The sequence below is a fragment of the Silurus aristotelis genome, assembly GCF_946808225.1.
Source record: "Silurus aristotelis genome assembly, chromosome: 19".
In the NCBI taxonomy this organism is placed as follows: Eukaryota; Metazoa; Chordata; class Actinopteri; order Siluriformes; family Siluridae; genus Silurus; species Silurus aristotelis.
The window spans coordinates 3,154,013-3,167,680 of record NC_139592.1 but is presented as its reverse complement, the minus strand read 5'-3'; the positions used below and the strand labels follow the sequence as shown (position 1 = coordinate 3,167,680).

At 39.3% G+C, this 13,668-nt stretch overlaps 1 protein-coding gene across 3 annotated transcripts; it reads right to left on the bottom strand.

Annotated features, from left to right (window-relative positions):
• Window positions 1-99: 99 nt before the first annotated feature.
• Window positions 100-13,105, bottom strand: LOC310714920 (polymeric immunoglobulin receptor-like). Of its 3 annotated transcripts, none has more exons than XM_083520999.1 (7): window positions 12,937-13,105; window positions 12,533-12,835; window positions 3,224-3,553; window positions 3,056-3,085; window positions 2,813-2,911; window positions 2,072-2,115; window positions 100-1,423 (listed from the first exon to the last, which is right to left on the bottom strand). In XM_083520999.1, the coding sequence occupies exons 1-7, from the start codon at window positions 12,974-12,976 to the stop codon at window positions 1,331-1,333; spliced, it is 939 nt and encodes a 312-aa protein (XP_083377125.1). In that variant the 5' UTR covers window positions 12,977-13,105; the 3' UTR covers window positions 100-1,330. The 3 variants fall into 3 exon arrangements, with proteins under 3 accessions (XP_083377125.1, XP_083377126.1, XP_083377124.1); XM_083521000.1 differs by lacking the exons at window positions 12,533-12,835; window positions 12,937-13,105 and adding exons at window positions 3,661-3,963; window positions 4,068-4,215; XM_083520998.1 differs by lacking the exons at window positions 2,813-2,911; window positions 3,056-3,085; window positions 3,224-3,553 and adding exons at window positions 10,674-10,772; window positions 11,808-11,897; window positions 12,004-12,333 and having other exon boundaries at window positions 1,047-1,423; window positions 12,937-13,101.
• Window positions 13,106-13,668: the final 563 nt, after the last annotated feature.

The window sequence follows — 13,668 nt, the reverse complement described above, 5'->3', positions numbered from 1 at the left end:
GAATCGAAATATTAATATCTGTTTGTTGTTTTAAAGGTCTTTACTGCCACCTAGTGGGAAGGACACGCTGTGCATCCTGTAAAAAACAGAAATAGCATGTTTTTATTTTTCCGAATATGATTTAATTTAATATCTATTTTTGTTTACATTATATTTGTATGGATCTGTGATGTCGTTGCAGTAACCATACAGTCAAATTATAAAATAAATGCATTTTCGCAATCACTGAAGTTTGTGGGAACTGAGACAAATGTAATTGTTTTGAAAGTTAAAAGGTTTATTTAAAGGTTTTATGCTTCCATACATAAAAAGCAGATAAAGAAAAAAAAAACAATAAAGAAATATGACAAATCTTTAATTGCTTTTAAATGTGCAGGTATTTACCTCATGTTAATGTACTATAGTTAATTCATGGGTGCATAGAAATTGAAGGCTCCTGTTATCAGAAGCCATTACATAATTGTCATAACCACAAATAAATGTACAGTAGGATCAGTAATATATACACAGATGATCTTGAATTCTTTTTTTAAAGACACACTGATATAAACAGCCTTATTTCTTTTGCATTCATTTAGCAGACATACAATTCTGTGCAAAGGTTTAAGGCAGTTGTGAAAAAAATGATTGCTTTAAAAAAAAATGAAAACAAGTGTTCGATTATTTTTATAATGTAAAAAAAAAAAAATAGAAAGTAAACAAACAGAATAAAAATCTAAATTAAATCAATATTTGGTGTGACCTTTCACCTTTTAATTATTAGACTTTTTGCAGGATCAGTGTCAGGTGTGTGATTAACTAATTATACCAAGCATTAACTTTTTAAAGCATTCAGACTTTTCAGCATTTTTTCATAAGTGTTTAAATCTTTTGCACAGCAATGCATTTTTGAGACAAAGTGTCTGTGTTGTGTGTTCATAAAAAACGTCAAACTATTGCACAAAGAACTTATCTGTAAGAGGTTCAGGAAAACTGTATTGTAATGTAATTAATAAATGCAAAAATAATGATTTGTGTGCTCTCAAAGCAATTAAAGACGTTATTACGTTGCAATATTTACATTTTAATTCATATTGTGCTGTTATTAAACTGAGATACATTGCAGTCAGCTGTTTTCAGTGGCTAATGCATGCACAAACGGAATCTAGTCATTAAAAATAATTTGCATATTTACTTTCATTTGCATATCATATTTACATGTTACATAACGGAGAAACATTTTCAGAAGAACGAAATAGAGTACGGATGAACACATGGCAGATTGTGCTGTTGCATAAAATAAATCCTGACAAATTCTTGCCTCGATTTGGATTGAATCATCAGGATTTACTTAAACCTGAATAGTGTCATAAACAGAGGTGAGCTGTGTTTCTGGATCCAGACACTCATAATCAGCCGGATTATACCCAGGATCAGAATGAGCCTAAAATCAGAGAAGTGAATCAAAATGACGTTTTTCAGTGCAGTGATTTTGAAGATTCATCTCTCTCTCTCTCTCTCTCTCTCTCTCTCTCTCTCTCTCTCTCTCTCTCTCTCTCTCTCTCTCTCTCTCTCTCTTACACACACTCAGACATCATCACAGGTGGTACTATATTCTTTTTATATTTGCAGTATTCACTTCATTATTCAGCAGTTACTTTGTTGGATTCTCTCTGTACTTTTCATTTTATTCTTTGTTTGTTTCTGCTTCTGCTCTGTATTGCTGAAACATGAGGCTGTGCATATTTTATTTACATATTTATACTTCGGTGTTATAGAAATTAAATATGTATTTTTTTTTTTTACTTGATTACCTTCTCAAACCAAAATTTTTACTTATTAAAAACATGCTAATGAAGCATATTATAAATATGTAAATGGGCTCAGTTTAGCCTCCAATCATTTCAGTTTAGCATGTTGAGCTCCAATTTATTTGAGTTAAGTTTCCATTCAATCCAGTCTTAATTTTTGTTAAGTTTCCAGTCAGTTAAGTAAAAAAAAAAAGTGTGAAAAAAAAAAAGGTGTAACTCATGTGTGTTGAGGTTACAGCTTCACCTCTTATTGTTACAAAACACTGACACTGGAGACTCACTTTGTTAAAGGCCTCGGTGTGTCTCCTAGATGAAGGTCTTAAACCTGTGCACAAAAATTGCACAGTTTCTTAAATCACTGTTTATTACAGTTAAACTCTGCATGTGTGTGTGTGTGTGTGTGTGTGTGTGTGTGTGTGTGTGTGTGTGTGTGTGTGTGTGTGTGTGTGTGTGTGTGTGTGTGTGTTTGAGAATGGCTTGTACTTGTGCAATATAACCGTCTTGTACTTGTGCAAAGCCACAACATTCTCAAGAAGAGATTTCTCTTTAGTTTTTGATGTCGAAACAGATGTCAAGCATCAACACTAAACATTATGCTCCAAGACATCCACAAGAATCATTTGTTCTTGTCATAATTTCTTTTGAAGATAATACATTCTTTTTGGCTTTTCTCTGAAGTTAATTGGAATGGGCGCAGTTCTCTAGTTCTCTATTCTGAACACTTTCCAATGTTGAAAAAGCCAAATAAATCTCCTTTGACACCCAAAACTCGTACATAAATATAAAATTAATGTCTCCATACAGAAATCTTACCTATTTATATGGTTGATTTAGTTTGTGGCTTAAAACAGTAACATTGTTCTTACAGAAACTTTAGCATTTCAGAACAAATGCATTAACAAATAATCTGTGATTTTCAGATGGAGCAGCTATTAACAAAAATTCAACAAAGTGTAGCTACAAATGCTAAAGATTTTCACCCTCAATCAACTTTTCACTTCGACATGTGCCTTACATTGTACCTCGTGTCATCTTGCATTTCAGCATAAAGATTAACAGTCCAAATCCTCTGATCAGCACCAGTGCCATATAAACACACACAGTGATAATAATAGTGTAACCTGGAGACAGCAAAAGAGACAATAAAGAACAGGAAAAGACCAAAAAACTCATCATTCATGTCTATTAAGACAAAGTATTTTGTAATGTGCACATCAATTTCTACTGTTTTTCCATTAGATTTTAAATAAAGACTGAATTCTTACTGAAACATGCTGGAGATGGGCTTTCTGTCTCTGTTTAAAATATGGAATTTCACCATGTAATTGTTAATACATTACTTGCTCATTGCCATGATCAAGACAATTATAAATCTTAATGCTAATGAGATTTATTTTCTTATGAACGTCAAAAAAGACAGAAATACGTTTCACCTGTAATGTGAAGCCACATCTCTGCAAAGAAGGAATAATACTGGAATGAACCTTCTCCAATCCACACTCCAAATAAACAAACCTTTTCATCAGTTTCTGTCACGTTGCTAAAGTTCACACTGAGAACTTTATCACTTCTGTCATCAGAAATGGAGAATCTGCCGTTCTGAACATTGGTTTCAGTATGAAGAATCACTTTCATGAAATTATCTTCATCCACTGTATATATATATTTGTATTTTCTCTCATACTCCCCCGGATAGTTACAGGTGATGCTTATATTCTGCCCAAGATAAGCGTTTATAATTCTTGGCACCCCACAAGATGCATCTGTTAATTATACAAGCAAAGAAAAATAAATGCTTTGATTTTGTGTAAGTAAAAAACATCTTGTTGTTTGTACTGGTAAAGGAAAAAAGGATTACATTTTTACTTACTATTATAAACGTTTAGGTTCGCAGTGATGCCGTTCTGATTCAACGATCCAAATTTGTAAGTTCCTGCATCCTGTGGCTTCAGGTTTCTGATCAATACTAATAAGACACCATCTTGGTCTGAATAAATCAAGAATCTTCCATTTTGAACTTGGTTGAGTTTGGTGTCAGCACGTATTATATCACTGCAGTCATTTCCTTCCACCTTACAAATATATTTACTATTATGTGTGGACCAGTTTATGTTGGATAATAAAATGATGCTGCCTCCTGAGTAACCAATCACATCACTGCAGTTTACTGGACCTGTCAATCAAAAGCAAATCTTATTCATGACTGTAACCTCACTGAGCTTTCAATACAATCCATAATAAATCATTTCAAACAGTTACTAAAGGAGAATATCTGACCTAAGATCAGGTAGAAGAGGAAGATGAGGAGGATCTTCATCCTTGACTAGAATTAAGGAACTTCACTTCCAATTATTTACTTTCAAAATGTCCTGTCTACCCCACTGATGAGACTTCAACTGGTCGTTACTCTAATCATCACTTCTACTTTTTGGTCCAATTTTATTTATTTTTTTACTTGTCATTTCCTCTATTCTTTCAATGCTAAATTTATCAGTGGTTCAAATCTGCAGGTAACTTAATTATTCTTTATATTGATTTGATGTTATTAGTTTTATTTTAATTTCTGTTAGTTTGTTTACTCATTTTGTATTTGTTGCTTTATTTGTTGTTTTTCTTTATTTGTTTATTTACTTAGCTATACAGTTATTAACCTTTGCATGTGTTTTATTTATTCATTTGTTCATTCTTTCATTCATCGATACATTTATTTTTGTTTGTTTTTTTCTTGTCAGTGATGAACATTTTCTAGAACAGAAAAAGTAAAAAGAACATTAAAACACTCTTACAAATGATGAAAAACTGTGGTATCTTAGGAAACAATTCCCCAATATATATGTGTGTGTGTGTCTGTGTGTGTATGTGTGTGTGTGTGTGTCTGTGTGTGTGTGTGTGTGTGTGTGTGTGTGATGACTTGATTTAATCATGAAGACAACAGAGGCCTTTATACTGACAATTTTTATTGATGTAAGTCATGTTCAGGGGTTTACTGGGACTGAACCCTGCATTGCATCAACACTCAAACTGTTACGCACGGACGAGGCGGAAAGCGGAGCTGTGCAAAACCAGGGTTTTAATGACAGAATGGCGTACAGTCAAATGAGCACTAACACAACCAGAACAGAAACCCGGAGCGAAGCGGCAAAAGCAAAAGGGCTGAAACGATAGTAGCGTGTCGATGGAGCAAGCAAACTGGCAGCAGAACGGGAAATCGTAGAGCTGACGGCTTGAGTCCATAAGGGCAATAACGGACGGTGTTGGTGGGAAGCGAAGCTGCTTATATGGGAGGGAGTCTGATAGAAGTCAGGTGCGCCGAGTTAGTAATCAGGCGAGAAGCTCCGTGTTGGCGGGGCATGTGCGGGCGGGAGTGCAGGGTGCTCCCTGACACCACCCCCTCCTCCAGGGGCGGCACCAGACGCCCGAGCCCTGCGACGAGGCCTACCCCTTCCCCGGGGCGCCGGGCGATGCGGGTGAGCCGCGTGGAACTCCACCAACAGCGCCGGGTCCAGGATGTCCTGCCGAGCCACCCATGAGCGTTCCTCCGGACCGTATCACTCCCAGTCGACCAGGTACTCAAGGCGACCCCCGCGCCGTCGTGAGTCCAACACCTCGCGCACCGCGTAGACCCCTGGCTGGTCTAAGAGGAGCTCCAAACGGTAAGTCACCTCGTTGACCTGCCGGGCGATCTTGAACGGGCCCACAAAGCGGGGGCACAGCTTGCGGCAGGGGAGCCTGAGACGTAGGTCCCGGGTGGAAAGCCATACCTGGTCACCTGGCCGGAAACGGGGCGCCTCCAGCCGATGGGCGTCGGCGTGCCGTCGTGTGTTCCGCACTGCCCTCCGGAGTTGTGTGTGCGCCGACTCCCAGACCCGGTTGCTCTCCCGAAACCATGCGTCCACGGCGGGTACGTCACTGGGCTCGTCGGACCAAGGGAAGAGAGGTGGCTGGAAACCCAGCGTACACTGGAAGGGCGTAAGCCCCGTCGCGTCCTGGCGCAGCGAGTTTTGGGCGTACTCGGCCCATGGCAGAAAACGACACCAGCTCTCCTGGTCCTGGCTGCAATACGCCCGAAGATACTGGCTGAGCTCCTGAATCTTCCTTTCCGCCTGCCCGTTGGTTTGGGGATGGTAACCGGAGGAAAGGCTGACTGAGACCCCTAGGAGATTAAAGAAAGCCCTCCAGACCCGTGACGTAAATTGCGGTCCTCGGTCCGAGACGATCTCCTCTGGGAGGCCGAAGGTGCGAAAGACTTGGTGGAACAGGGCCTCGGCGGTCTCCAGGGCGGTCGGCAGGCCCTTCGGGGGGATGAAGCGACAGCCTTTTGAGAACCGGTCCACTACCACCAGGATACAAGTGTTCCCTTCGGAGCGGGGGAGATCGGTGACAAAGTCGACACCCAGGTGGGACCAAGGACGTTGCGGGACCGGGAGTGGCACCAACCTGCCCACGGGTAGGCGACGCGGTACCTTGGTCATGGCGCATGTGGGGCACCCTTGGACGAAGCGAGCGACCTCCCTCGTCATACCGGGCCACCAATACCGGGCTTGAACTAGCTGGAGGGTGCGTTTCTCGCCGGGGTGGCCTGCCCCTAATCCTTCGTGGACCGATTGGACTAACTCCCGTCGACATGCGGTCGGCACATACACCTTACCCTCGGGGCACCCCTCCGGGCTCGGTTCTTGGAGCGTGGCCGTGCAGATGTCCTCATCTAAGTCCCAGATGATCGGCCCCACGATGAGATCGGGCAGAAGGATGGGGACCGGGTCCCCGGGCTCGTCGGGCCCGAACAGGCGGGAGAGGGCGTCCGCCTTGCCGTTTTGGGCCCCCGCTCGATAGGTGACCTGGAAGCGGAAGCGGGTGAAGAACAGGGCCCACCGAGCCTGCCTGGGGTTCAATCTTCGGGCCTCCCGCAGGTACTGGAGGTTCTTATGATCGGTGATGACAGTGAAAGGGTGCTCAGCGCCCTCCAACCATTGCCTCCATTCCTCCAGGGCGAGTTTGATGGCCAGGAGCTCCCAGTTCCCGATGTCATAAATCTGTTCAGCCGGAGTGAGTTTGTGGGAGTAATACGCACACGGGTGGAGCGTTGGAGGGGAGCCCGTCCGTTGAGAGAGGGTCGCCCCTACCCCTGTCGAGGAAGCGTCCACCTCTACGACAAAGGGCTGACAGGGGGTAGATCCGGCCCTTGGGTAGCTTCGCCCCCGGAAGCAAGTCAATAGCACAGTCCCAAGGCCGGTGAGGAGGAAGACGGGTGGCGGCCTGTGCACTGAAAACGTCTGATAGAAGTCAGGTGCGCCGAGTTAGTAATCAGGCGAGAAGCTCCGTGTTGGCGGGGCATGTGCGGGCGGGAGTGCAGGGTGCTCCCTGACACAAACACTATTCTGCCTTCAGCTTTTGATTATTATTATTATTATTAATAATAAACAATAATGGTTATTGTTTATCTGTCATTTGCACTCACTTGCCTTGATGAAGTATTACAGGACGCTGCTACAATGTTTTTTTATAAAGCAAAGCATGTACATTCTAAAAACAAAAAAATGCTCATTGCATATATTTTATATTTGTCAATACAACGTTCCGTTGTTTTTTGTTTTGTCATTTGTCAGCTGAGCAAAAATGCAGAGCAAAATCTTCAGAAGAGCAGGAAGACAAACAGTTGTCCTCAGCCATGCAAGAAGGAGAGATATTTCCTGAACTAAACTAGGTAGCGCAAGAAGATGAAGTTTGTGGTGTGTTTATGTGGTAAGACATCACCAATAGGCCTATATGCATGCTTTTTTTTACAGTTGATAGAAACTAGAGAACTCTGAGGAAACCCACATTAACAACATGAGGACATACAAAATAAAAAAACACACTCGAGCTCAACTAAATACTAATAAGTTGCAAGAGCTAGTAGGAGCAGAACCGAGTGTAATTTCAGGTTGTATTTTCTTTCCAATCAGATTGAATAGCTGTTTTTCATTCCACAATTGCTGAAAAAAAATATAATTCATCTGGTCACAGATACACTTACAGGGACAAGACATTACTTTTAAAATTTTGGCATTTTGGTTTCAGCAGATCCTGAGCAGCCAGTAAAGAAGTCGTCTACTTCATGTGGGTCCACATAAGCAACATCCACCAAAAAGCATTCAAGGGAAATAAAGTTTAAGGCAGAATCTAAGGGGGAACTTACTCCCTCAGCCAAACCAACAGTCTTAGCGACGCACATGAGGCCAGGATTCGGCCTGCAGCCCTCTGCAGGGTAGGTGGGTAGAGAAGCATCCCCAGCAGGACACGGAGGCTGAACAGCTTCTTTATCAGAGCACAGAGATTAAGCAGCTAAGCAATGACCTACACTGGGCAACTGGAGAAAAGACAGAAGACTAAAAAAAATAATAATTATAATAAATTAAATAAAAAATAAACAATATCAGGAAACCATTCCACACATTACAACAAACAAAACTACAATCAGGCACAAAAGAGAATTTTAAATACACTCAGGGCTGATAGAGCAGGTGGAAACAATAGGAGCTAACAAGGAGCTCTCGAACACAATGGAGCCATCTGCTGGTTGGAAACATGAAACGCAAGTATTTTACAGGTAAAAACATTTTTCCAAAACTAAAAAAATCAGCATGTAATTAGTGCAGTGTATGCATTACTTATTGACTGTTAATTAGCATATTCTGAATATCAATTTTCAGTGATGGTGAATTCAAATTGAATTGGAGACCATGAAACCAAATACATATAATGTCAGTCCCCCCATGTGCCACCAAAACAGCTATGACATGTCAAGGAACCCTAAAGGTGTAAACATTTTAAATGTAAAATGTAAATAAAAACAGAATGCAATGATTTTCAAATCTCCTAAATACATATTTACGAAGAAAAAACCTGAGATACAATTTTAAAGGGAAAAAATGTCATTATGGATTTTATGGCTGCAGTTGATGTAAAACTATTTGGAACAGGGTGATATTTACCACTGTATCATCATGTATTTTGTCCATATACATCTAGGAAGTGAGGAGACCAGGTGATAGAGGAATGTTGTCCCATATGTGTCTGATTTCCATCTGCAAAATTTCAATTTGTCTGGCCACAGAACAGTTTTCAGATCAGAGGGGATGCCCGTGTTTTTACATCATGTTCATGCTTCTTTGCATTAATGAGCCCAAGCAGAGATTTCTATTACAGAATCATGAGATGATGATGAGGGCATCCAAATATGGATTTTCACCACTGTCTCTTGTGCACAAAGATTTCTCCATATTCTTTTCAACTTTTCAACTGTTTTCCAATTTTATTTTGAGGAACATTATTCTGAAATTGTTCCACAATTTGTTGACACAGTCTTTTACAGATGTTACGATGCACTATTTATACCCAGTCATATTATTGACCTGTTGACATTTAAACAAATGTTTAATTTTTATAAAACTCACTTTGTCAAAACTTTTGTTGCCCTGTCCCAACTTTTTTTTGAGACGTGCAGCCATTAAATTCAGAATGACCTTTTTTTTTTTATGTTTTCTATGTGGTGAATTTGGGTTTATGAGATTTACAAATCATTGCATTTTGTTTTTATTTACACTTTACACAATGTCACAACTTCCTAGTAATTGGGGTTGTAAATTGTAAATTAGAGGACGTTAAAAGTCCCCGACTGATCTAACCACAATTGTTTTCAATTACTTTCTGTTGTGTTTCCCACTCAGCCACTTGGTTATGCTGTACTAAGTAAAATTTTAGATCCTGCTACTGTAAATTGCACTGTTTTATTGTATTGGCTGTGATAAACCTAAAGATTGTGTGCTTGTTAATGGGTGTGTATATTTTTGTCTTGCAGAAAGTTTACACAAATAAATCCCCTCCCAAAATCTAAAGGGAAAGTGAAAAATTAACAGCGAATTGGATGTCAGTTCATTTCAGAACACCACCAAGAAGCAATTCAGCTTTAACACATGGGAGGAGCAAGAAACAGCAAACAGCAGCATATCTTAAAAACTCTCGTTCAGCAGATTTAAATATTTTCTTACACTATAGATAGCTTTACACTCGGATGCCCACTGTATTTTATTTCCCAGCACAAATGATTTTTTTTTAGGCTAAAATAAAAGCCAAACAAAGAAAAATAAAGAATGAGAAATTACCTGACTTAAAAAAAGACTGAAATATTTTTTTGTGGTGTTTTATATATAAAGAGCAAAAGAATACAAAGGAGAAATTCATTGTCATGTAGCAGATGTATACATTATTATATTAAATGAGACCACAGCAATAAATGTATTTCATGTTATCAGCATGGTTTTTAATGAAAAGAGAGAGAGAGAGATAGAGAGAGAGAGAGAGAGAGAGAGAGAGAGAGAGAGAGAGAGAGAGAGAGAGAGAGATCAGAGAGAGAGAGATGTATTCTTTTAGAAACTGCAAATCTGAATTTGTGATCAGTATTATTTAACTGTAATAATATACCATTAGCATTATAATGGATAGATAGCTGTATAATCAGTCATTGTGAAGTTTTCGTACAAATTATCTGAATCAGTGTGACGATTAGAGGTAACCTGAAAGCAGAAAAAAAAAATAAGCGTCACTAATATAGAGAACACACACACACACACACACACACACACACACACACACACACACACACACACACACACACACACACACAGAATTACTTACTGGTTTATTGTTTTCACTCTTGGATGATGCAGCATAATCTGTAATTGTATGAAAAAGACATGAATCAGCTGTGTGTGTCTGTGTGTGTGTGTGTGTGTGTGTGTGTGTGTGTGTGTGTGTGTGTGTGTGTGTGTGTGTGTGTGTGTGTGTGTGTGTATATGTATGTGTGTGTGTGTGTGTGTGTGTGTGTGTGTGTGTGTGTTTAACCTTGCGTTTTCTGGCATCTCAGTTTGTAGATCATCAGGGCAAATCCTCCAATCAGTAGCAGAGCCGCACAGACACACACACTGATGAAGGCAGAGGAACCTGGAGAGAGAAACAGAAACAAAACAGAACAAGAACAGAACAAAAAAGCATAATTCCTGGCCAAAATATATATTTTGTAGTGTAGGTGTGTATAGTAGAGCTGCTCTTTTGTTCTAGCTCCCTTTTGTGTAACACCAGGAGCATCCTGTAATCCTGAAATCAAACCTGGAATATTCCAGTTCCTGATCCCCTGACTGTAACACACTGATCTCATTACTGTAACACACTGATCCCTGACTGTAACACACTGATCTCATTACTGTAACACACTGATCCCTGACTGTAACACACTGATCTTATTACTGTAACACACTGATCCCTGACTGTAACACACTGATCTCATTACTGTAACACACTGATCCCTGACTGTAACACACTGATTTCATTACTGTAACACACTGATCCCTGACTGTAACACACTGATCTCATTACTGTAACACACTGATCCCCTGACTGTAACACACTGATCTCATTACTGTAACACACTGATCCCTGACTGTAACACACTGATCTCATTACTGTAACACACTGATCTCATGACTGTAACACACTGATTTCATTACTGTCACACACTGATCCCTGACTGTAACACACTGATCTCATTACTGTAACACACTGATCCCTGACTGTAACACACTGATCCCTGACTGTAACACACTGATCTCATGACTGTAACACACTGATCTCTGACTGTAACTCACTGATCCCTGACTGTAACACACTGATCCCTGACTGTAACAAACTGATCTCATTACTGTAACACACTGATCCCTGACTGTAACACACTGATCTCATTACTGTAACACACTGATCCCTGACTGTAACACACTGATCTCATGACTGTAACACACTGATCTCTGACTGTAACTCACTGATCCCTGACTGTAACACACTGCTCTCATGACTGTAACACACTGATCTCATGACTGTAACACACTGATCCCTGACTGTAACACACTGATCCCTGACTGTAACACATTTAACATGGATACAGAATGATATACAATGAGTTATGTAGAACAAGTGGCTGCTTACTGAAACACATTGTAGATTGGATTTCTGTCTGTGATGATGATGTCATCATGTTGGACCCTGATGTTGTTGGTTGAATGGTTGTACTTGATCCTATTTTTTAAATGTAGAAACTCCAAAATTTCAGGGCATGATTAAGACAAAATTTTAACTGATACACACATGTTTAATGCCATGTTTAATTTTGATCTTTTCTCACCTTTAATGTAAAGCTGAATCTCTGCAATGTATGTGTAATATCTGACTGCCCCATCTCCGTTCCAAATGCCAGGTAAATAAAATACTTCATCAGTTTCTGTCACATTGCTGATGTTCACACTGAGAACTTTAGCACTTTTGTCATCAGAAATGGAGAATCTGCCGTTCTGAGAATTTGTGTTAGTGTTAAGAATGTTTTTAATTAAATTGTTATCGTCCACTGAGTCAATATATTTTTTGTTACTTTCATACTCTCCCGGATAGTTGCAGGTGATGGTTATATTCTGCCCAAGATAAGCATTCAGTATTTTTTGCACCCCACAAAATGCACCTGTTAATTATTTAAAAAAAAATAATAATAATAATGAATGAATGAATTAAAATTATTTTAATAAGTGTGTAATAACAACACAATTTATAAACATAACAACTCTATAATTATTTATTAATGCATTGATTTTGTGCAGGTAATAATAACATCTCATAATTTGTACTAGTAATGAAAAAAAAAAGATGACATTTTTACTTACTATTATACACTTTTAGGTTCACAGTAGAGTTGTCCTGATTCCCCAATCCAAATCTATAGGTTCCTGCATCCTGTGGCTTCAGCTTTCTGATCAATACTAAGAAGAGATTGTTTGTGTTTGAGTACAACATGAATCTTCCATCTTGAACTTGGTGGCGTTTGGTGTCGGCACGTATTATATCACTGCAGTCGTTTTCTTTCATCTTACAAATATATTTACTATCATGTGTGTACCACTTTATATTAGAGATTATAATGACGCTGCCTCCTGAGTAACCGATCACATCAGAGCAGGTTACTGGACCTGTCAATCAAAAACAAATCTCACTCATGACTGTAATCTCATGTTTCTCACATTCCAGAATACATAATTTCACATGCAGTTACTAAAAGAGAATATCCTACCTAAGGCCAGGCAGAAGGTAAAAATGAGGAGGATCTTCATTCTGGAATAAAATTCAGCTTTAATTCACCTCTACTCCTTTACTTCTGTTGAAGTCTGCCCACTGAGGAAAGTTCTACTGTTCTTTGCTTCTACTTTTTGGTCTGATGCATTTCTTTCTCACTCTCTGTTTTTAGTTCTCTCATTTCCTCTTTTAACACATTAACACATTAGTCAGCGGTTCAGCTCTGCATGAAACTCACACTGATATATTTCCAATATTGTGTCAAAAGTTTGTTATCAATCATGTTATAGTATTGTATTAATCTAGCTGAAAAACCAACAGGAGACCAATGTGTATTATTCTAAGCAGGCATTTACAATATATACTGTATTTTGCTTTTTAATTAATGCAAGTTTATATTCAATCAGATGTTTATAAGTCCTGTGGCTGAACATTGTCTGCTCATAAACATTTAATGCCTTTGTCAGTTTTTAATTCAATAATGTCAATCCACCTCTTAATTCTGTCATTATGAGGCCACGGCTATAAAAACCATCAAGAAAAAAAATGCAAAAGTATCCATGTTCAAATAAAAGCTGACCAATTGTTTTGAACTGTTTTAACTGACCTTGCCTCAAATGTCCAGCTTTTTTTTTTCAAATGTCTGTCTTGTAAATGTCCTAATTGCATCTGCAACCAAAATGCATCTCCTCTGTCAGTCATTGTGGAATAAAAAAAAAAACAGCTATTA

Excerpts from the sequence above, each read along its gene's own strand:
- LOC310714920 (XM_083520998.1), bottom strand. The coding sequence starts at position 12,976 with ATGAAGATCCTCCTCATTTTTACCTTCTGCCTGGCCTTAG. Across the intron at positions 12,836-12,936 it reads TACCTTCTGCCTGGCCTTAG|GTCCAGTAACCTGCTCTGAT; the intron begins GTAGGATATTCT and ends TTTGATTGACAG. Across the intron at positions 1,424-2,071 it reads ACACCGAGGCCTTTAACAAA|GCTCATTCTGATCCTGGGTA; the intron begins GTGAGTCTCCAG and ends CTCTGATTTTAG.